This window comes from Myxine glutinosa, chromosome 6 (genome assembly GCF_964187855.1).
Source record: "Myxine glutinosa chromosome 6, kmMyxGlut1.1, whole genome shotgun sequence".
Classification (NCBI taxonomy): domain Eukaryota; kingdom Metazoa; phylum Chordata; class Myxini; order Myxiniformes; family Myxinidae; genus Myxine; species Myxine glutinosa.
Window position 1 is genome coordinate 163,488,424 of NC_136266.1, and position 24,691 is coordinate 163,513,114.

Here is a 24,691-nt window from a genome sequence, read left to right on the forward strand (position 1 = left end):
TGTCCATATTGTTCTAAATTTTCATCCAGAATTATGTGCCTTCACTTCCATGGCCCATAATATAAATTTGTGGGGGAAAAAAATATTATCTGGAGATCATGCAATCAATGCTAGTACATGAAAGGCTAACTCTTTGTCAATCCAAGTTACAAAAATAATTTTGTTTTGAGGAAAGGAAGACATGCCAACTCGATTTCCTTTTGTAATCAATAATGACGCACAAAACCTTATTTTGTATCACTAACAGCAAAATTGTCTGCTATCAGGTAGTTTTCCCTTTTTATAGCTCTGTATGTATCAGGCCATCGACATATGTGACCTGACACTACAAATCTGCCAATTAGGTGTCTGCATAGTATATGTAGACAGTCTTGAGGTTTGAATGTTCATTTTTCGGCCTACTATTGTCTGTGTTAATTATTTTATAACTAAATCTTCGTGAAGGTGAGGGTTGGCAGGAATGGTGTTGAGGTACGCATACTCACCTCTGATCAGTCTAGCCTTGGTTCAAATCTCTCCATAGCTATAAACTGTCGTTCTGGTGTTTCACAGCCAGGGAGAGGCATCAATGTGTGTACCGTCCCTCAAATAGATGCTGAACTGGGAGTCCTGTCTGCCAGCATTAGTTGGTGGACATTAAAGATCTCACGGAGTCCTTCGTGAAGAGTAGCCAAGCTGTCGCCTGCTCCCAGAACAAATTCCAAATTCCTCGCCTGCACCCAGAACAAATTCCAAATTCCTACCCTGACTTCCTGTGTCGGAATGGTGACCAATCCAAAATTGTATCCCTTGCCAAGAAACTGCTTTGACAGAACCGACACTCTGTGCAGAGCATGGTACATGATTATGATGTAGTCATGGTCATCCATGAATTCTCTTTGATTACTTCCAATCATTTGCAGGAAAAGGTTACACTTGAAAGGAAATACATATTTGAAACATAAGATGACAAACTACATATTGAACAAAAATATTATTGCAAACACAATTATTGGACTTTATTTTGAAAACAAAAGAAATAGAAAGAATCTGGAAATGCAAAGCCCGTCTGCATCCGCTTTGTAGTCAGACATAACGAAAATAGCGAAACAAAATCCAAAAAAAATCAAAGATTTAGGCGACCTTGACCTTTGACCTCAAATGCAATAGGCTTCAGTGACCTAATATGCAAACCCTGCTCAAATTTCAAGTCGATCGAATGAGAATTGACGATTTTATGCAACCTGGACCTTTTCATTTAAAAAACAATCAGCTTCTAGCTTTTTATTGGTGAACCAATACAGTGACCCAATATGCAAATTCTTAAAATCTCAGGTGAATTGGATGAAAGTTGACGATTTTATGTGACGTTGATCTTTGACCTTTTGACAAAATTATTTATTTGTCTTCTCTATATATGGCCAATATGGGGTGCGCTGAAGTTTAATGTCCAGGTTCTACAACCATGGTGCTGCCTCAGGGGTGAGTTGGCAGAGGCCAAAAGTCCTCCCGATAGCTGCCGCAAAGGACCGTGCCACTTGATGTGATCCATCATCCATCATTTCGTTTCAGTTTATAAAGCTATGTTGAAAATTTGATGACAAAAGCTCAAATGATAAATTTAATTTTCAGGTCAATTGGATTAAAAGTGATGTTGACCATTGACCTTTGACATTTTGACCAAATTATTAATTTGTCTTTTCCATATTTCCATAATAAAGCTTTGTTGAAAATTTGATGACAAAAGCTAAAATGGTACATTAAAATTTCAGGTCAATTGGATGAAAATTGCTTATTTTAGGTGATGCTGACCTTTGACCTTTTGACCAAATTGTTAATTTGACCTCTCCAGATTTTAATAATTAAGCTTTGTTGAAAATTTGATGACAAAAGCTCAAATGGTAAAAGTTACGGCCCCGGACAGACACACAGACAAACAGAAGTGATTGCAAAACCCCGTCATGCTGCTCGGGGGACGAGCTAATTATTGATTTTGCTTGAATAATACAATATACTACTGGTGCAAAAAACCTCTGGTGCAAAAAAAAAAGGCTTGGATGTTGTGATGGAAATGACATTTTCAAACTCACCTTTTGATAACTATTAAACAATTGTAACTATAAATACATTCGGAATTTTAACATAAACATTTGTCATTGAATTCTAAAAATACTTTTGAATATAAATTTTCTGTAAATTTCAACCTAAAATTACTATTTTGGAGAAAAGGTTCGATATTGGAGACTTGAGTTTACATGAAATTGAATTTTTTAAATACTGGCTTCCTAAACCCTCCTGCCTCCCCAAAGCTCTCACTTTCCAGCCCTAATTCCCCGACCCCTCTGAGACTCGGGAAGAGATGGAAACAAACTCATCCACTCTCCCTGCACTCTCTCTCCGCTCTCGCGCTTTTTTCTATCTTGTTCTCTGTCCCATTCCCTGTTTTTTCTCTGGTCTGTGTGTGCATCTGTCTGTGTCTTTCTGTGTGTGTGTGTCTGTGTCTTCTCTTATATGCATGTGCCTCTTCTGCCATGCATGTGTACATTGTATGTGAGCCTGTCTTTTCTTCCATGTCCCCCCCCTCTCCAACTCCCCTCACATGCCTTGTGGCTTTCCCCCCCATGTCCGCATGTGTACGTGCGTGCGTGTCTCTTCTGTGTGTCTCTCTCTCTCTCTCTCTATCTCTCTCTCTCTGTCTCTCTGTCTCTCTCTCTCTCTCTCTCTCTCTCTCTGTCTCTCTCTCTCTCTCTCTCTCTCTCTCTTTTTCTCTCTCTGTCTCTCTCTGTCTCTGTCTCTGTCTCTCTCTCTGTCTCTCTCTGTCTCTCTCTGTCTCTCTCTGTCTCTCTCTCTGTCTCTCTCTGTCTCTCTCTCTGTCTCTCTCTCTGTCTCTCTGTCTCTCTCTCTCTCTCTCTCTGTCTCTCTCTCGCCCTTTCTCTGCTTATTTACCTTTACAGCAAAAGAACTCAACAATACGGAGGACAATGCTGAGGGGAGAATTGACCCAACTGCCTGTCTTCAAGCACTTACCGAGATACGAAGAGCCAGGTGGTTTGAGGTGAGATAACGGTTTCTTACGTTATCCCTCATTGTTCATTTTGGCTCCTTCACTTTTCTGTTATTTCTCTTTTCTGTCTCTCACTGCCAAGGCCTTTTGAGTACTGTGGTGTAAAAATTAAGAACGCTGATAAGTACTTCTTGTTGAGAGTCCTTTTATATATTGAAAGTTCGGCACACCAAAATATAATCTGAGTTTTTTTTGTGAGAAGTCTCTCTTTAAATTTTTTTTACCCATGTCTGAAGGAAGTGGTTCAGTTTGGCATTTTAAAGCGGTGAAGCCGCTTAAATATTTGGCTATGCCCATCCATCTGTCAAAAATGAAGAAGAAGAACCTTTCTGACCCACTGTGTTAAATTATAAAGGGTTCTAAAGGGTAATTATATTGGGTTCTAAAGGATTTCAATCATTTATAGGCTTTGCCTATTTCATATTAAAAATGCCAAACTGAACCGCTTTCTTTGAACACGGGGTGTGATTTTTAAAATATGAAATAGGCAAAGCTTAGAAACAAACCAAAGCCATTGTAATTACCCTTTATAACCCATTATAATAATTACCCTTTAGAACCTTGAGTAAAAACATTTTTACAATTCCACTTTGATATTGCGGGGTATTATGTGTAGATCAATGACAAAAAAATCTCAATTTGATCAATTTTAAATTCAGGCTGTAACACAACAAAATGTGGAAAAAAAGTCTATACTTTCTGAAGGCACCGTGTGTGTGTGTGTATATATATATATATATGTGTATATATATACATATATATATGTGTGTATATATATATATATATATATATATATATATATATATATATATATATATATATATATATATATATATATATATATATATATATATATATATATACAGGGTGATTGAAAAATAACTCCCTATTTTAAAATACTTATAATTTATTTCTTAACTATAATTTTTACAAGAAATGGATATAAGAAGAAAGCGTATAGCATGAAGTTTTATTTAAAATTCGATATGGGCACCAGAATCCGCCACCAGCTTCTCAAGCCACCCGGGAACCGCGTCAACTGATTTCACCAGGAACTCTTGTGGGATGGAAGACATAACTTCTCGTATTCGCCCTTCAAGTTCTTCCAAAGTCGTTGGTTTGGTACAGTAGACTTGCTCTTTTACCCAACCCCAAAGAAAAAAGTCACATGGTGTTAAGTCAGGGCTCCTGGCTGGCCACTCATACGGACCACGACGACCCATCCATCTCCCAGGGAAGTGGGCATTCAGCCATTCACGAACAACAATAGCAAAATGTGGAGGAGCGCCATCTTGCATGAAAATCAAATCTTCAACATTCTCCGAAGCACTGATAATTGGCCAGATTTCGTCTTGCAGCATGGTGAGGTACCTTTTGGCATTCATGGTATCGCGAAGAATGAAGGGACCTACAATCCTTTCCGAAGTCATTCCACACCACACCGTTACCTTGGGCCGATATTGCGTTTTTCAGAAATAATACGAGGATCTTCTCCTGCCCAGTAATAGCAGTTGTGACGGTTCACAAACCCACCAATGTGAAATACCGCTTCATCAGACCAGAGGATATTTTCAAAGAGATCAGACCAATCTTCATACCAAGCCAGCATCCAAACTTCGTAACGTGCCGCTAGCTGGGCATGCTCCTGCAGGGTAAGACGTCCAGCCATGTTTGTAGGGCTTCCGAATTTCAAACAAAAAATAATCTGAAAAAAAACCAACACAGATTAAATTCTCATACATTAAGGAACAAACACTATAAATTTGAGAAAAATATTACAAGAAATAAATAATTTCTAAATATTTTAAAATAGGGAGTTACTTTTCAATCACCCTGTATATATAGATATATATCTATCTATAATTCCAGTAATCTCTGTCTGTACGTTTGTTTGTCTGTGACCGCTGTTTCTCGACAACCACGGGTCCGATATACTTTTAACTTGCCAGGTATATTGCTGGGGACCCGAGGATGTGCCTTTTCAAGGTTTCATATTAATCGGACAATTACTTACCGAGCTATGTCCAAAAAACGATTCAACCAATCAGAGAGCAGCGAACGATCGCGTGTGCCGGCGTTGCGAATGGACCAAACCATTCCATGTAAATAGAGGGGGGGGGGGGTTCTGTGGTCGTTGCGAATGGACGAAACCATTTCATGTAAATAGAGGGGGGGGATTGTCACTGTACTCGCAAGCCGTTCGCCGTTCGCTTTGGCGTTGCGAATGGACCAAACCATTTCATGTAAATAGAGGGGGGGGATATAATTTTAGATAGATATATAGTACGGGCATATATATAGTACGGGCATGCCCTAGTATATATATATGTATGTATGGATATGTATGTATATATATGTATGTATTGTTACAGATTTATGTGAATTTATGTGAATTACTATTCAGGTCATTGCTTATTAATGTTTATTCTATTAAAGGTTGTTGTGGTTAAATGGTTAGAGGCGCTCTGGATAACAGGAGACCGGAAACGGGATGGTGAACCGGAAGAGAAGAAGAAGACAAGGTCCGGGAGAAGCGGCCATCTTCTTCTCATCGCCCAGCTCCGACGCGAGCGGTGTCGATATTGAGCAGCGTGGGGAACGCTGCGTTTGAAAGCCCGTCTGGCGAGAGGAGTTACCTGTGCGGGGTAATTACCGGTTACACGTCAAGTTGCCGTGGGTTCGTGCACGGAACCAAGCGTCCGGCACAGTTCGCCTCCACGTCTACAAGGACGCGTACGGGTCGCACCTTGGGCCTCGCGCGCTTTGCGAGCCGTGCTTTGCTTTGCCCGCTTTGCTTTGCAAGGAGGTGTGCGCTGCAGCAGCTGTTCCCGGTACGCGACGTGCATGTTTGGAGCACGTCAGCCCGGGGTTCGTTCAACCGCCCGTGTGCGGAGAAGTCGACCTTCACCTTGGTCTGGAGGGGCCCAGAGACATTGTGAGGGACTGTGACCATTGAGGGGTCGTGAGTGGGGAAAGGGGGGAAATATATGAGATGGCCATCTTAGTAATATTGGTGATTGATTGTTGATGGTTGTTGATTGATTGGGGAATATATTATTGAGTAATCCGGATCCTTGGTGTGGGGTTTCTTATTGACTTGAATTATTGTGTCTTTCATATTGATTGTGCTACGAAAGCGTATAAATCAGAGATCTTTCTGGCGGGGTCCTCCCACGGTCCGGGGGTCACCAAGAACCAGGTAGTTACCGGGAGGACCACGTAACAGAAATTGGGGGCTCGTCCAATTGAATTCCGGGATCTAAAATTGTATAACAAAATAAAATAATAATTTTTATTAATTAAAATTTATTAATTAATTATTAATTGGTAAATTTTTGAGAAATTGTGGTAAAGTCTTGGGTGAAGGTTAACAGGTGTTAACGATAGTCACCATGGCGTTTGTTGCACAGAACTTTGCGGTAACACCTAGTGAGGCACAGTTCCGAGCGTTACTAAAAGCGGACCTCTTGAAATTGGCCAAACATTTTAACTTGGAGGTCCGAACTAATTTGAGGAAGGCAGAGTTGCAGACCACGGTGATACAATCTATGGTGGGATTAGGAACATGGGACGAGTTAGCCTGGCAGTGGCTACCCGAAGAACCAGAAGACGTTGAGCTCCGGAAACTGGAGTTGCAATTACGGAGCCAGGAACGGATCAAAGAAGAGGAAAGGAAAGCAGAAGAGAGGAGAGAAGAGAAACAAGCAGAGGAAAGGAGAGTGGAACGAGAACTCTAGGAACAGATCAAAGAAGAAGAAAGGAAAGCAGAAAAGGAAAGAGCAGAAGAAGAAAGGAAAGCAGAAAAGGAAAGAGCAGAAGAAGAAAGGAAAGCAGAAAAGGAAAGATCAGAAGAGGAAAGGAAAGCAGAAAAGGAAAGAGCAGAAGAAGAAAGGAAAGCAGAAAAGGAAAGAGCAGAAGAAGAAAGGAAAGCAGAAGAGAGGAGAGAAGAGAAACAAGCAGAGGAAAGGAGAGTGGAACGAGAACTCCAGGAAAGGTTAGAAGGGAGAAAAGCAGAGGAGAGGAGAGCTGCAAGGGAACTCGAAGCAGAGGAGAGAAAAGCCGAAAGGGAATTAAAGGAACGTGACATGGCGCTTCAGCAAGAAATTAAATTCAAGGAGCTGGATTTAATGAGAGAACGGGGAGAGGTACCACCCTTGCTGACGGGGTCGACACCTAGCCAGAAAACTTGGGATGTGGGCAGACATGTGAGGCTGGTTCCACCCTTCAGTGAAAAGGAAGTCACTCAATTTTTTCCACACTTTGAGAAAGTGGCTCAACAGTTAAACTGGCCGGAGGAGGCCTGGACCATACTAGTGCAAAGTGTGCTGGTGGGTAAAGCTCAAGAGATTTATTCGGCGCTACCAATGGACCAATGTGCAGATTATGAGGTATTGAAGAAGCACGTCCTCAAAGCCTATGAGTTGGTTCCTGAAGCTTACCAGCAAAAATTCAGGAATGCCAGGAAGAGGGAGAGTGAGACCCATGTGGAGTTTGCCAGAGTGAAAGAAAACATGTTTGATCGGTGGTGTGAGTCGAAAGGAGTCGGGAACGACTTCGAAGCATTGCGTGACCTGATGCTGGTGGAGGAATTTCAACAGTGTGTCCACGAGGACATCAAAGTGTACCTGCAGGAAAAGAAAGTACCAAAGTTGTGGGACGCAGCCACCATGGCAGATGATTATGCCTTAACACACCGGATAGGGGTCCACACACCTAGCTCCTCGTCTAGACTTCAGCAGGGGAGTTATGGAACACCCGGTGCGGAGAACGACAATACATGGCGGCGGCCTCGAGAGGATTATGGGGACAACGCGGATACCCCAACTGTTCGAAATCAGAGGGCTACGGGCCCAAGACAAACTTATTTCCCGGGGGGCCCGAGGCAGACCACGAGTTTTTCCTCCGGGCCTACTTGCGCCTTTTGCAAAAAACCTGGACACTTGATGTCCAGTTGTTACCTCATGAAAAGGGACAACCCAGAGCGGAGTCCGACTATTACCACTCCGAATGCGATGGCTAGCGTAAGAAATCACCCACAGAAGAGTTACCAACCATTTATTTATGAGGGGTTTGTCTCACTCGAGGGAGACTTGACTAACCCAAGACCTGTTAGGGTATTGAGGGACACAGGAGCCCATCAATCCTTAATGCTTGAAGGCATGTTGCCATTGTCAAAGAGTACCGCAACTGGTGATAGTGTTCGGTTACAAGGGATCGGTGGCTGTGTTAGTGCCCCACTTCATGTCATCCATTTGGAATCCGATTTGGTGTCAGGACCGGTCACCGTCGGTTTACAAGCCACGCTTCCTGTAGAGGGAGTATCTGTGATTATCGGGAATGATTTGGCCGGGGGGCAAATTTATGGTAACCCGAGGGTGGGTAAAGAGCCCCGCAGGGGAAATAACACCACCCCAGCTCGGGATGGCGACAAAAGTTCCAAGTTATTTGTAGGGGGACTGAACTTCAACACAGAGGAAGAAGTTCTGACCTCTGTCTTCAACAGATATGGGCCGCTGGTGGAAGTGCAGGTGGTAAAAGACAGGGAAACACAACGGTCAAGAGGGTTCGGCTTTGTCACGTTTGCAAGCACAAGAGATGCCAGGGAGGCAGAGAAGAATTGGAATGGTAAGGATTTGGAGGGTCGGACCATAACAGTAGGGAAGGCATTTCGTAGGCGTCGAGAGGTCTACAGAAGAGGACCACTTGGCAGTAGTTTTGGTGTTGGCAGCAGCCGATATTACTATGGAGACTCCCAGAATTACGGCATCTCCCGAAAGAATGATTGGCAGAGGACTGGCCGTGAAGGAGACCGCCAGTCTGGTGACTGCTGGGACAAGGGGTCCCACCGTAACCATTAGGAGTCCGGAGAAGTTGAAGCACTCTATATACGGCGGAGCCGCCGAGCCTGGGCTCCTACACGGGCTAACCGTGAACACCACGTTCTTAAAAGGCGTCCCGGTAGGGAACGTTCCTACACGGACTAACCGTGAACTCCACGTTCTTAAAGGCGTCCATGTAATGAACTTTCTTCCCCGGACTAACCGTGAACCCCACATTCCTTAAGGCGTCCATGTAGTGAGTACTCAGCTGGGCCTCCATCCAAGAGCAACTAGAAGTTGTTGACGCTTTGTCCAGAGTGAATTAATCTGGGGTTTTTTGTGAAATTTTGTTGCTTTATTTTTAAGTGATAATTGTGCCCGGGGGGAACTGAGGATTTGGGGGTGTGAGTTATCGGGTTTGTTTATCAAAGTTGGCCGGCAAAGAAAGTTTTCGCTGGGTTCAAACTTTCTTTCTTGAAGGGGGGGAGTGTTACGGATTTATGTGAATTTATGTGAATTACTATTCAGGTCATTGCTTATTCATGTTTATTCTATTAAAGGTTGTTGTGGTTAAATGGTTAGAGGCGCTCTGGATAACAGGAGACCGGAAACGGGATGGTGAACCGGAAGAGAAGAAGAAGACAAGGTCCGGGAGAAGCAGCCATCTTCTTCTCATCGCCCAGCTCCGACGCGAGCGGTGTCGATATTGAGCAGCGTGGGGAACGCTGCGTTTGAAAGCCCGTCTGGCGAGAGGAGTTACCTGTGCGGGGTAATTACCGGTTACACATCAAGTTGCCGTGGGTTCGTGCACGGAACCAAGCGTCCGGCACAGTTCGCCTCCACGTCTACAAGGACGCGTACGGGTCGCACCTTGGGCCTCGCGCACTTTGCGAGCCGCGCTTTGCTTTGCCCGCTTTGCTTTGCAAGAAGGTGTGCGCTGCAGCAGCTGTTCCCGGTACGCGACGTGCACGTTTGGAGCACGTCAGCCCGGGGTTCGTTCAACCGCCCGTGTGCGGAGAAGTCGACCTTCACCTTGGTCTGGAGGGGCCCAGAGACATTGTGAGGGACAGTGACCATTGAGGGGTCGTGAGTGGGGAAAGGGGGGAAATATATGAGATGGCCATCTTAGTAATATTGGTGATTGATTGTTGATGGTTGTTGATTGATTGGGGAATATATTATTGAGTAATCCGGATCCTTGGTGTGGGGTTTCTTATTGACTTGAATTATTGTGTCTTTCATATTGATTGCGCTACGAAAGCGTATAAATCAGAGATCTTTCTGGCGGGGTCCTCCCACGGTCCGGGGGTCACCAAGACCAGGTAGTTACCGGGAGGACCACGTAACAGTATGTATATATATGTATGTATATATGTATATATATATATGTATGTATATATATGTATGTATATATATATGTATGTATATATATGTGTGTATATGTATATATATGTGTGTATATATATATATATATATATATATATTTATTTATTTATTTATTTTTATATATATATATATATATATATATATATATATATATATATATATATATATATATATATATACATACACATACATATACACAGTCGTGGTCCAAAATATTGGCACCCTTGCACTTTTTTCAAATAACTCACCATTTCTTCCAGAAAATTGTTGAAATTTAAAAAACAATTGGTATCCACAAATGTATTTCTTTAGTTTGCAGTGGAACAAAACAAAAAAAGCTGTAAAAATTACTAAATCTTAGCTTATTCCACACAGAAATCCTAAAATGGCACGAACAATATTATTGGTACCTTTGAGAAATTTTAAGAAATAATTAGATTTCAAGCAGGTGATTATCCTTTACTTTGGAATTGAACTCACCTGTGGTGGGTTGCAGGTGCCTGCAATATAAAAATCACTCATTCAACCAGTTTTAATTGAGAAAAGGGGTCATTCTGCTGTTTTGTGTCGCTCTGTGTACCGCAATGAGCATGGAGAAAAGAAAGAAAACCAGAGAATTATCTGAGGAGGTCAGACACAAGATTGTAGCCAAGCATGGACAATCTCAAGGCTACAAGTCCATCTCCAGAGACCTTGATGTTCCTGTGTCCACCATACGCAATGTTATTGGGAAGTTTAAGGCCCATGGCACTGTAGCCAAACTCCCTGGACGTGGCCGCAAGAGAAACCTTGATCGAAGATTGCAGTGAAGGATTGTGGTGAAAATGGTGGAGAAAGAACCTCGATCAACTGCCAAACAGATTCAAGCTGACCAGATGTGATTTTCATGTTTTACGTTTTGAATGTGATGCATGCATCATCTCAGTCAGTATCATGGCCAATGCATCTCAGGCAGAAAATAACATCTCTTTTAATATTGGATGTATTCTTTATCATCTTCACTCTTGTCTATAATACCCTTCCTAGGCTCGACTTTCCCCTTTGGCTCCTTCGCTCCTGCTTCTTCGACTACTACAGACATTATCTGAACACATTCCAGCATTCGCATTTCTTCATGAATGGGTAGGTGACAAAACTTTGGTAATTTCCCATTATATAAGATGAAATGTTAACTAATATGTTATGACTTAACAGTGGAGGCTCATCAGGTTACCACAATGGTTGCAGACAAGAATGGGTTTGAATGAGCCAAGGTCACCAGCCCTATGCTTAATGTATTTTACAATTTGCATTCATATTAACCCCTTCCCCGCTGTTATGAAATCAAGTCGAGACCTCGGTTTCCAGATATGAGGCTTTATTGAAATATATCTCCAAATACCCTATATAAACAGAACAAAGAATAATGTCAGAACTACAGCAAAGATTCTACCAGCATTTCATTGTTCATAAGCAAGCAAATAATGCATTCCCCGTCATACCTTTCTCGAGCGTCCGCTCACAACAGACAGATATCAAACCAAAACCTCCTCCTTCCACGGTAACCCATTATATTCCCTTCTCAAGGCCATTCCATTCGAATCCTCTTCTTCATTTTTATTACATTCACCCTCCGTAAAAAGCAAGCTAGCAATCAAGCAATGTAAGCAACGCAAGAGAAACAAAGCAAATGCTCTACCAACCAAATTGGGTTGGCGGTTGGCACATGGCACAATCTTCCAAAGATGGATAAATTCTCTCAATTTCCTTTACATTCCACCAAAGGCCTTATTTTTGTCTGAGAATCCGGGTATCCACTTTGAATAGTGCACGAACATTCCCAGTACTCTGCGCAAGGCCGCACGGTCGGTGGGAGGGGACATGTCGAGCAAAGGTTGTAGCCGAGCGGCGTCAGGTCGCATCTCCCCTCTGGTCACAGTGTACCCCAAAAGATCCACTGTCTGAACGGAGTAATTACACTTCTCTTCGTTGAAGGTCAGTCTATTTCTTAGCGACATCCAAGAACCGCCGTAAATTCGAGTCATGTTCTATGTGGTTGCGGCCACATACGGTCACATTATCAACGTACACAAAAACATCTTTCAGTTGTTCCCTGGTTAAAATGTCATCCATCACCCGTTGGAAACATGAAACCCCGTTAGTGATGCCGAAGGGGATTCTACAAAACTGATACAGCCTTTGGCCAGATTCGAAAGCGGTGTAAGGTCGATCCTTCTCCCTGATAGGTATCTGGTGGTACGCATTTCTGAGGTCCAAGGTGCTAAATACCCTGTAGGTAGCTACCTCTCTGACCATATCATCCATCTTCAGTGGATAGGTATCCATTTGAGCAAAGCGATTGATCGTCTGAGAATAATCAATGACCATACACTTCCGGTGATTAGGGTTATTGACAACGAGCACCTGAGCCCTCCATGGTGAGCTTCTAGGCTCGATTATTCCTTTGTTTAGAAGCCGCTTGGTCTCGTCGGCGATAAATTGTGCATCAGGGCGCGAATATCGACGAGATTTCACAGTTATAGGGCGACAATTAGGAGTTAGGCAAGGAAACAACGGGGGTGGTTCGATTGACATCTCCATCAAGCTACATACCGAGGAGACTTTAGAGGGTTGTGCACTATCGAAACGCATCTCTGAACGCCCATGCCTATTCAAAAAATCATGTCCCAAGAGGATGTCAGAGCACAGATTCGGCAATATCATCATTTTAACATCTGAGTACAGTATCTCGTTGGCTACCAAGTTCACCACGCAAAGTCCTTTGGAACTCTGCCATAGAGCCACTGAAGCCATGTACACGCGCTGGCTGGTGGGCACCGTGGACCAGCCGTATCTGCGAACGAGATCTTGGCTGACATAACTTTCACTGCTCCCAGTGTCGATCAAAGCGTCGGCCACTTCTCCGTTAATCACCACAGTAATCATAGCCCTCTCTAGGCCGCGAGGTGCATCCCCCAGAGCACATTATTTGTGCACATTATGCACAGATGTGCACATGATGATAGTTTGCGCTGTGAATAGATATATTTTTAATAAAACGATTTCAATGAATCTTTGAGCCTGATTTTCCCTCCAGACTCTCACACTGATTATTTGTCTCATTCTCTTACTCTATTTGTGGTTTTACCCAGCCCCGTGAGTTGCTCTGTGAGATGGTGTTACGTTCAGCTCCCAGGATTCTGGGACCGGCTGAGACCTTGAGAAGATATTTGGAAAGCCTAGCATCTGGCACACTGCTCTCCAGAGGTTCTAATTTTTATTTTCTCCATAATCATTTCCATTTATTTCCTCACTCATTACCTTTTACTCATTTCTGTGAATTATGGAAGATCTGATAAGTCAAAAATGTCAGGTTTAGAATTGTCAACAGTCATGTCAATTATCAATAATTATCATAGCATTGTCAATTATCATGCAAATAACTGCAGGATAAATAGAAATGGAAATTGCTTTTCAGTTCTCATTTTGCTTTGAAATTGCATGTGAAATCACATTTTGTAAAAGCAAGGAGAAGCAAAAGAATAGTTCATTTATTTCGTGTTGGTATTGTGACGGGCACGTCACCTATGGATACCTCCACAAGGAAGGCCTGCCTTTAAGTTTGCAATTCTCAACTCTGGTCTGGCTCTTCACGTGCAAGGTTGGTTTACTAAAAATATAAATATACATTCTTCGCTCTGGGGTTCTCTCTCTTCACAGCTATATGCATATAATCTTATATATCTATATACAGTCACGTGAAAAAGTAAGTACACCCCATGTAAAGTTTTGACTTTTTCAACATATTTCAACATACAGCTATTTGATCTTCATTTCAACAATATTGACAGATAAAGATGATATAATATAACAAATATCATGAAACATTTACCGGCCATAAAAACATTGCCTCAAACAGGGAACCATGATTGTCATGGGGCCCGCAAGGCTAACCCCCGCTCTAGCGGGGAAAATGGCCTTAAAACGATCATTCATATTTACATTTTGTAGTCCATTGTATAATTTAAATGAACATGAATGCAAATTTCGCATGTGGAAAAAGTAAGTACACCCTTGGCTCTAATAGGTGGTATTGCCCCCTTTGGCAGAAACAACCTCAAGTAGGCGTTTCTTATAACTCTCTACCAGTCTCTGTCATCGACTGGGAGAAATTTTTGCCCACTCCTCCATGCAGAATTCTTTCAGCTATGCGATGTTTGAGGGATTTCTTGCATGCACAGCTCGTTTCAAATCCCCCCACAATATCTCGATGGGATTTAGATCTGGGCTTTGACTTGGCTATTCCAGAACCCTCCATTTCTTTCTTTTCAGCCATTCCATGGTGGATTTACTGGTATGTTTAGGGTCATTGTCATGTTGCAAGGTCCACCTTCAGTTGAGCTTCAACTTCCGACAGATGGCATCACATTATCCTCAAGCACCCTCTGGTGCAATGAAGAATTCATAGTGGATTATATGATGGTGAGCTGCCCAGGCCCTGATGCAGCAAAGCTGCCCCAAACCGTAATATTTCCACCACCATGCTTTACAGTTGGTATCAGGTTCTTGTGGTCAAATGCCATCTTTGGTTTTCGCCAAACATGTCTTCTGGTACTGTGGCCAAATAGCTCTACCTTTGACTCATCTGTCCAGAGCACATTGTTCCAGAAGTGCTGGTCTTTGCCGAGGTGTTCATTGGCAAACGTTAGTCTTGCCCTGATGTTCTTTCTGGACAGCAAAGGTTTCCTCCTGGCACAGCTCCGATGTAGATCAAATTTGTGCAGCCTCTTTCTAATGGTAGACTGGTGCACTTTGACATCAACAGTGGCAAGAGCTACCTGTAGGTCCCGTGATGACATTCTGGGGGTTCTTAGAGACTTCTTTCAGCATCATGCGGTCTGCTCTCGGGCTGAACTTGCTGGGGCGGCCAGGCCTGAACAAGTTGGCAGTTGTTTGGAATCTTCTCCAATTGTAGATGATCTTCCGGACAGTCGAATGATTGATTTCAAATTGTTTGGAGATCTTTTTTAAATCCCTTCCCAGACTCGTAGGCATCTATAACCTTCTTTCTGAAGGCCTCAGAGAGCTCTTTTGATCTAGGTATGGTGACGCCACACACTTCAACAACAAAGACCAAACCAACAATGTCTGAGGTTTAAATAAGACAGGTTCCTCCAAGATCCTCTCTAACGATGTTCTAAGCATTTGCACCTGAGCTGGTGCACCTGATTTTAATTTTAAGTATTTGAAGTAGTGATAAATTTAGGGGTGTACTTACTTTTTCCACATGCGAAATTTGCATTTATGTTTATTTAAATTATACAATGGACTACAAAATGTAAATGTTTCATGATATTTGTTATATTATATCACCTTTATCTATCAATATTGTTGATATGAAGATCATATAGCTGTATGTTGAAAAAGTCAAAACTTTACATAGGGTGTACTTACTTTTTCACGTGACTGTATATATATATATATATATATATATATATAGTCTTGCCCTGATATATATATATATATATATATATATATATATATATATATATATATATATATATATGTATATATATATATATATATATATATATATATATATACATACATACACACACACACACACACACACACACACACACACACACACACACACACACACACACACACACACACACACACAGGGTGTTTCAAAAAGATGGACCCGATTTGAAATCGCTATATCTCTGCAACCACGAACCGCCCATAAATGAACCTCTTTCCACTTGAAAGGGCGGGGCATAGAGTTTCAAATGACCACCACTAGATGGCTCTCCCAACGCACCAACAGCCTCTAGCCTCAGTCGTTCGCAAGATGGCGACCCCGCAACACAAGGCGTTTTGCGTTCTGCATTTCAGCAAGACTGAAGCCGTAATTGCGGTGCAGCGTGCGTTTCGACGGCGTTTTGGCATTGATCCGCCAATGCCAAAGAGCATTCGTCGTTGGTACCGACAATTTGAGGAAACAGGCTGTTTATGTAAGGGGAAAAGCCCAGGGTGACCACGCACTTCAGTGGAAAACGTGAGAAGAATTCAAGAGAGTTTTCTGCGTAGCCCGCACAAGTCCACTCGTCATGCCAGCCGAGAACTTGCGATCCCTCAAACGACTGTCTGGCATGTGTTAAGGCGACATTTAATCCTGAGGCCATACCGGTTGCAACTGGTACAGGCTCTTCGTACAGGTGACAAAGGAAAGCGTGTAGAATTTAGTGATGCGATGTTACAGAACATGGAAGACGACAGCTTCTTACCGCGTTTGATTTTTCGTGATGAAGCAACGTTTCATCTAAGCGGTAAAGTTAACCGTCACAATGTGTGCATATGGGGACTAGATAATCCACACGAAACTGTAGAGCATGAGCGTGATTCCCTGAAAGTGAACGTGTTTTGTGCCGTTTCTCAAATAAAGGTTTATGGCCCTTTCTTTTTCGAGGGAAAAACAGTTACGGGGCAAACCTATCTCGAAATGCTGCAGAACTGGCTCTTTCCACAACGTAATGAAGATTCCGATGACTTCATTTTTCAGCAAGACGGAGCACCGCCACATTGGCACCTGCAGGTTCGACATTTTCTAAATGACACTGCCTGAACGTTGGATAGGTCGCACGGGACCCCAAGACTTGGCGCTACACTCTTGGCCCCCAAGATCCCCAGACATTACACCCTGCGACTTTTTCTTGTCGGGATACGTCAAAGACCGTGTTTTTGTGCCACCATTACCGACTAATCTGGATGACCTCAAAAACAGAATCACGGCAGTGGTGACTTCAGTGAAAGAAGACACTCTGAGAGACGTTTGGGACGAATTCAACTATCGTCTCGATGTTGTCCTTGCAGCAGGTGGAGGGCACATAGAGCATTTATAAAATGGTTAGTAAAACTTGATAACTAATTAAACCGTTTGTAACTTTTTGTGTAATTGTAACATGTTGCCATCGTGAAATATACTGCTTTGAAATTGGGTCCATCTTTTTGAAACACCCTGTATATTCCAATTAATCAGCAAAGTCATGGAATCCATCATTGCTTCGGATATCAAATCCTTCCTCTTCTCCAATGGCTTGATCTCTGATCATCAATTTGGATTCAGACCAGGTCATTCAACTCTGGACATGTTGCTTCTGCTGTCTCAACAATGGATGGAGGTCCTCAATGCCAAACAGGAAATCAGAGCTGTCTCACTTGACATATCACGTGCCTTCGATACGGTCTGGCACCCAGCTGTGCTCACCAAACTCTCCTCCTATGGTATCCAAGGAAATCTCCACTCATGGCTTGCGCACTTCCTCTCTGGTCGTAGGCAACGTGTGGCCCTGAATGGATTTCTCTCATCTCCCCTGCCTGTTCTGGCTGGAGTTCCCCAAGGTAGTGTTCTGGGCCCTGTGCTATTTCTGGTCTTCATTAATGATCTCTCCGACTCTCTGGAAAATCCTCTCTGTCTCTTTGCTGATGACTCCACTATCTGCCGCTCCATTCCTCATCCCTCAGATCGGCAGTCTGCAGCCTCCTCACTCTCTGCAGACCTGGACAAAATCACAGACTGGTCAAACAAGTGGAACATGTCTTTCAATCCTGACAAATCTCACACTCTTACAATGTCTCTCTGAAAGGACCGACTGGAAAGCCCTCCCATCTACTTTCTCAACAATCCTCTCCAAGAAGTTCTGTCGCTCAAGCTTTTGGGTCTCACTATCTGCCATGATCTTTCTTAGTCCTTGAGCCAACCGGCCATTTTTTGAAGTGAATGCTCCGGCGGGGGGAGTAATTCTCATTATGATTTTCCATTAGACCAATGTCTCAAGTGTCAGAAAAGGTGTGATGGACATCTGAGAACGGTAGCTTAGTGCCCGGATGGACGCCATCTTTGAAACCACCCAGCTCGAAAATGCCCATTTGGTGGGGTACATTGTTGCACGTGTATCTGGACTTCTATACTAGCTATCGATGTGCGGTTGACGACTAAATATACGTCCGATGTGTACCGTCTAAATTAAAAATAATATGAAGCATTTTGTTTTAGATTAATTACTATAAAAATCAATTATCGAAAAAAAATCATATATTTTTCAATATTTTATTATTAGACTTGTACTTTTTTTAGTGAAACAACACTGGTATGATTTTCCAAATTATGCATTGTGCTACACCGTTTATCTGTCTATAAAAATAACTCAAAAACTAAAACATATCATCCACCACGAGTTTACAACAAATAAATGTAAAGAGGCATAAAATGACTTAGGCCGCCGCTGGCATTATCTATTCTGACGATAACGCAAGTTAGGAATGTCGTACGGAGAGGATTTTAACACCATACGATATCTAATAAGCAGGCGGAAATTGTTACATAGGAAATCTGCACTTTGGTGGCCATCTTAGATTTCAAAATGGCCGCCAATTATATTAATTATTCATTACTAGAGTTTGGAAAGACGTATGGAGCTGATTTTAACACCATACGATGTATATTCCTAATAAGCAAGCGGAGGTATCATTGAACATGTCATGTTTTAGTCAAATAACACCGGTATGATCTTCCAAATTATACATTTTGCTAAACCGTTTATCTGTCTATAAAGATTTTCAGGCAATTTGGCCTGCATTATAATAGAGAACAACATATGCTATACAATATACAGTGCACACAAAGTTAATCATCAGAGTCGCCATCAGAGTCATTGGCATCCTGAGCCACGATAGCATCATCCTGCACCATGTTGGAGCATCCCTGCAGCTTACACACAACAGTGCACTTCAACCCATTCAGTATGCAGGAGCAATCTGACGGTCGACACGTCCTTCTGCATGTGCATGAGATGAGATTCAAGACGACATCTGGAGCTGGTAGACCCGCCATCCATCGGATTGTGAGCGAACCGCCATCATCGAGTTCCCAACCATGTCCTGCTGATGGTGTTGGGACGTCTGGTAGGTTTTCAAGGCTGCGTCGCCAGATAGCCGCCTGATAGTTGGCCCTAAGCGTATGCTGCATCAAGGAGTCTTCACAAGGCGGCAATTGTCCAGATTCGATCTGGCCCTTCTTTGCACAGAACATGTGATAACGGAGCGAATTAACACCGACGATCTTCGTGTTCTTGGCGTACAGCTGACACGTGAAGGCCTGAATGCTATTGAAGACGTCTGTTGGTACATTCCACGAAGATCCCAGATCTGTGAATGCTTGAAGATACAGCTCATTCGCTTGCACAAGCTTCAAAGCCTTTATCTTTCCTTGGCTAGCCAGAGCACTCACAGTGTCACACCCGCTCCATGCATGAAGCCCTGGCAATGCACTGCAAACTCCAGACCCCAATACCGCAGCCAACTTTCCAACGTCGATCATTCTGACTCGAACCTTTGTTCCTCGTCTGATGAAGAGCTGACTATCGATGGTTCTGCTGAGATGAAGACTGATGATCAGAACGTCGGTGTCATCTGCCACTAAGATGATCGTCTTGTAGTGGGTAGCGGCGTGCTTTGCGTGGAGAAACATACGCGTGTCTGCTTCCTCGTGGCTACATTCGAGTGCTTGCACCAACTTCCACCTATCGCGGGTCAGTACCAGACATTTTTCACCACAGGTGACATACAGTGTTCTGTTGCCTAGCTTTTCGCGATTTGTTTCATGTTTCCACGACTCCGCCAGAAACACAACCAGTTTCTCCTTTGTCTGGCTGCAAGCAAGGAGACGCCGCCAGTTCATGATTTTGTGTGCGGGTCTGATCTCGCTGAAACTGATGCCTTCATTTGAACCGCGGTTCACACGCTCAGCTGCTTTGATGGATTCTTCTGTGTATGTGTCAAAGACAACATCGATGCGCTCACTGCCTTGACCAGTGTGAAGCGCTGCAGCAAGGATGCGGTCAGATAGTTCTTCGAACGTGTCGTTCTCGCCATGCATCTTTTGTATGAGAGCCATCGCATCAATTAATTGTTGCACTTCACTTGTCAACGTTCTCGGCTGGTTCCACAAGACCTTCCATGTGTTTCGCAAGTGCAGCTTTGTTCGTTTTTTTCATTGACCCATCAACGTTTGCCAAAGACCATGGTAACGGCCCTAGTGGGTGACAAAGGACAAGTTGCATGTCGAGGTTCCTTGTCTTGGCGATGAGTATCATGGTGGCAAACAGTTGTCTGTCAGCTCTCAGGACGATCTCCTTGTTTGTGCCCTTCACAACTTTCTGCTTGATCTTACCAAAGGTCTTCAAGTTTAGCTTGTTCAATGTGTCATGAAAGCCTGGTCCCTCTTCAAGACGTTTCTGGAAGCTTTGATACGCCGCTTCCCCCTTTTGCAGGGTGTTGAGTAGGTCATTAGAAACGTCCTCCCTCGCAGCCGCTCCGGTAGATATACTGAGAAGACATGACGGATCATCGGCGAATGGATTGGTCCAGTCATTTTCCAGTAGATCACAGATAGCTGTGACGCCAGACTCATCACGTTTGATGCGAGAAGTAGACAAGTCAGGGTGCTTGGCGTGAGATGTGTCGCTGCCATTCACAAGGATAGTTCACAAAATTCACAAATTCACATGATTCACATTCACAAAAATGTCTGGTACTGACCCGCGATAGGTGGAAGTTGGTGCAAGCACTCGAATGTAGCCACGAGGAAGCAGACACGCGTATGTTTCTCCACGCAAAGCACGCCGCTACCCACTACAAGACGATCATCTTAGTGGCAGATGACACCGACGTTCTGATCATCAGTCTTCATCTCAGCAGAACCATCGATAGTCAGCTCTTCATCAGACGAACAAAGGTTCGAGTCAGAATGATCGACGTTGGAAAGTTGGCTGCGGTATTGGGGTCTGGAGTTTGCAGTGCATTGCCAGGGCTTCATGCATGGAGCGGGTGTGACACTGTGAGTGCTCTGGCTAGCCAAGGAAAGATAAAGGCTTTGAAGCTTGTGCAAGCGAATGAGCTGTATCTTCAAGCATTCACAGATCTGGGATCTTCGTGGAATGTACCAACAGACGTCTTCAATAGCATTCAGGCCTTCACGTGTCAGCTGTACGCCAAGAACACGAAGATCGTCGGTGTTAATTCGCTCCGTTATCACATGTTCTGTGCAAAGAAGGGCCAGATCGAATCTGGACAATTGCCGCCTTGTGAAGACTCCTTGATGCAGCATACGCTTAGGGCCAACTATCAGGCGGCTATCTGGCGACGCAGCCTTGAAAACCTACCAGACGTCCCAACACCATCAGCAGGACATGGTTGGGAACTCGATGATGGCGGTTCGCTCACAATCCGATGGATGTCGGGTCTACCAGCTCCAGATGTCGTCTTGAATCTCATCTCATGCACATGCAGAAGGACGTGTCGACCGTCAGATTGCTCCTGCATACTGAATGGGTTGAAGTGCACTGTTGTGTGTAAGCTGCAGGGATGCTCCAACATGGTGCAGGATGATGCTATCGTGGCTCAGGATGCCAATGACTCTGATGGCGACTCTGATGATTAACTTTGTGTGCACTGTATATTGTATAGCATATGTTGTTCTCTATTATAATGCAGGCCAAATTGCCTGAAAATCTTTATAGACAGATAAACGGTTTAGCAAAATGTATAATTTGGAAGATCATACCGGTGTTATTTGACTAAAACATGACATGTTCAATGATACCTCCGCTTGCTTATTAGGAATATACATCGTATGGTGTTAAAATCAGCTCCATACGTCTTTCCAAACTCTAGTAATGAATAATTAATATAATTGGCGGCCATTTTGAAATCCAAGATGGCCACCAAAGTGCAGATTTCCTATGTAACAATTTCCGCCTGCTTATTAGATATCGTATGGTGTTAAAATCCTCTCCGTACGACATTCCTAACTTGCGTTATCGTCAGAATAGATAATGCCAGCGGTGGCCTAAGTCATTTTATGCCTCTTTACATTTATTTGTTGTAAACTCGTGGTGGATGATATGTTTTAGTTTTTGAGTTATTTTTATAGACAGATAAACGGTGTAGGACAATGCATAATTTGGAAAATCATACCAGTGTTGTTTCACTAAAAAAAGTACAAGTCTAATAATAAAATATTGAAAAATATATGATTTTTTTTCGATAATTGATTTTTATAATAATTAATCTAAAACAAAATGCTTCATATTATTTTTAATTTAGACGGTACACATCGGACGTATATTTAGTCGTCAACCGCACATCGATAGCTAGTATAGAAGTCCAGATACACGTGCAACAATGTACCCCACCAAATGGGCATTTTCGAGCTGGGTGGTTTCAAAGATGGCGTCCATCCGGGCACTAAGCTACCGTTCTCAGATGTCCATCACACCTTTTCTGACACTTGAGACATTGGTCTAATGGAAAATCATAATGAGAATTACTCCCCCCGCCGGAGCATTACTTTTGGTCTGGCTCAAGGACTATCTTGGGAAAACCACATTTCCAAGCTGGCCTCCAAAGCCAGTCACCGACTGGGCATCCTCCGTCGTGCGTAGTCCTTCCTTGGCACACCTGAGCTCCTCACCACATACAAGGCTTTCATCCGCAGCTCAATGGAATACTGTTCCCCCCTCTGGGCTGGTGCTCCTGCCTCACACCAAGCTCGGCTTCAGGCTGTTGAAACCAAAGCTTTCAGAATCATTGGAATCTCCCGCGATGAAGTTAACTCCGAGGGCCTTTCACTCACTCACCGCAGGCAGGTTGGTGGTCTTTCTGTCTTCTCCCGACTCCTCTCCGGCCTTGCTCCCCCAGCTCTCTCTGTGCTCTGTCCCCCCAATATTCCTTCAGGTCGCACAAGATCTGCCTGCAACCCTCTTATGGTTAAACTGCCAAAATCTAGGCTCTCTGCTCACCTTCACTCTTTCATTCCCCTTTTCTCCCGCCTCTGGGACAAACTCCCCCACTCCCTTCAATCCCACTCCTCCCTCCAGGTCTTTTAAACAGCTGTTCACCACCATCTCTTATCTTCCCCCATCCAAAACCTTGATCTTTTCTACCCCCGCTAATTCACCCCAGATACACTTTTTTTTTTTTTTTTTTTTTTTTGAAATTCCAGCTTCTTTCCTGGAAGTCCTTGCAGTGTTCATATGTTTTTTCCTCTCCCACCTCCCCCCAAGCCCTCCCCCTCCCACATTTCTCCAGATGTCCCTGCTCTCAAATGTTGTGTTTGTGTCCTTCCCCCTCTCTCCCAATCTTGTCCACCGCGCCCCTTCCTTTTTGTGTTTTATGTGTCGGTTTGACTTTTTGTGTGATTAATGTTAGCTCTTTCACGAGCCTCGATCTTGTATACAAATATATATATATATATATATATATATATATATATATATATATATATATATATACACATATATATATATATATATATATATATATATATATATATATATATATATATATACACACATGCATGCATACATACATATATATCAGATGCTGATAATATTGGAGGTCCAAAGGGAAATGGATAGGGAATGATATTCGGGCTGGATGGCATTGAGTTTAAAGTTTGAAAAATGAGATTTCTGTTTATTTTAATTCACCAATATTGTACACCGCACCTTTCCTATGCCATCTCCAGGCATTGCAAATCGTCACTGCTGGGCACCGAAGGGGGCTCGGCAGTGACGCACGCTGAAAGGGAGTACTCAGTTTTCACTCTCGTTTGTTTGTTTGTTTGTTTGCTTGGTTGTTTTGTTGTTTGTTTGTCCGGGCGATATCTCAGCCATCCTTTGAGCTAGGAAGCTGAAATTTCGGCACAATAGTGAGCAAGTCCTTTGTCAAAAACATTATTTTTTGTTTTTTGATTAATCAAATAATTGAGGAGTTATTTAATTATTAGCGATTAATTAAGTACTTATTTAATTAATCAAATTTCCTTTCTCTTCTGACCATTAACTCAGGCACCTTTTGAGTTAGGAAGCTGATATTTGGACATGCCAATGACCAGGTGATTTGGCTGCAAAGGCTATTTTTTATTTATTAATTAATCAATTAATCAATTGATCGATTGATTATTTAATTATTCGATTTATGATGAAAAAAATTTTTTTTTTTAAGTTAAATAATCTGATGAAATGGTGGTGGTTTATGTGTTCTCTGACCGAATTGATTAATAATTTAATTTTTTATGATTATTATTTATTTATTTTCATTATTAATCATTTATTTATTTTCTTTCTCATTTGGCCAATATCTCAGGCACCTTTTGAGCTCGGAAGCTAATATTTGGACATGAGTGACCAAGTGATGTCGCTATCAAGGATATTTTTGATTTATTGATTAATCAATTAATCGATTAATTATTTAATTATTTGATTAAGTACAAAAAAAAAATTTTTTTTTTTTCAGTTGCACATTCTGATGAAATGGTAGTGGTTTGTGTGTTCTGTGACCGAATTGATTAATAATTTAATTTTTTAATGATTATTATTTCGTTATTTTCATTATTAAT

General features: G+C 42.7%; 1 protein-coding gene across 3 annotated transcripts in view; it reads left to right on the plus strand.

Annotated features, from left to right (window-relative positions):
* Nucleotides 1-24,691, plus strand: part of LOC137429491 (spermatid perinuclear RNA-binding protein) — a 109,368-nt gene that overhangs the window by 35,656 nt on the left and 49,021 nt on the right. For all 3 annotated transcript variants that reach the window (XM_078780859.1, XM_078780860.1, XM_078780861.1), the window contains exons 6-8: nt 2,934-3,034; nt 11,275-11,370; nt 13,380-13,494. In XM_078780859.1, the coding sequence (XP_078636985.1) occupies nt 2,934-3,034; nt 11,275-11,370; nt 13,380-13,494 (312 nt within the window). The remainder of the gene's footprint in view (nt 1-2,933; nt 3,035-11,274; nt 11,371-13,379; nt 13,495-24,691) is intronic.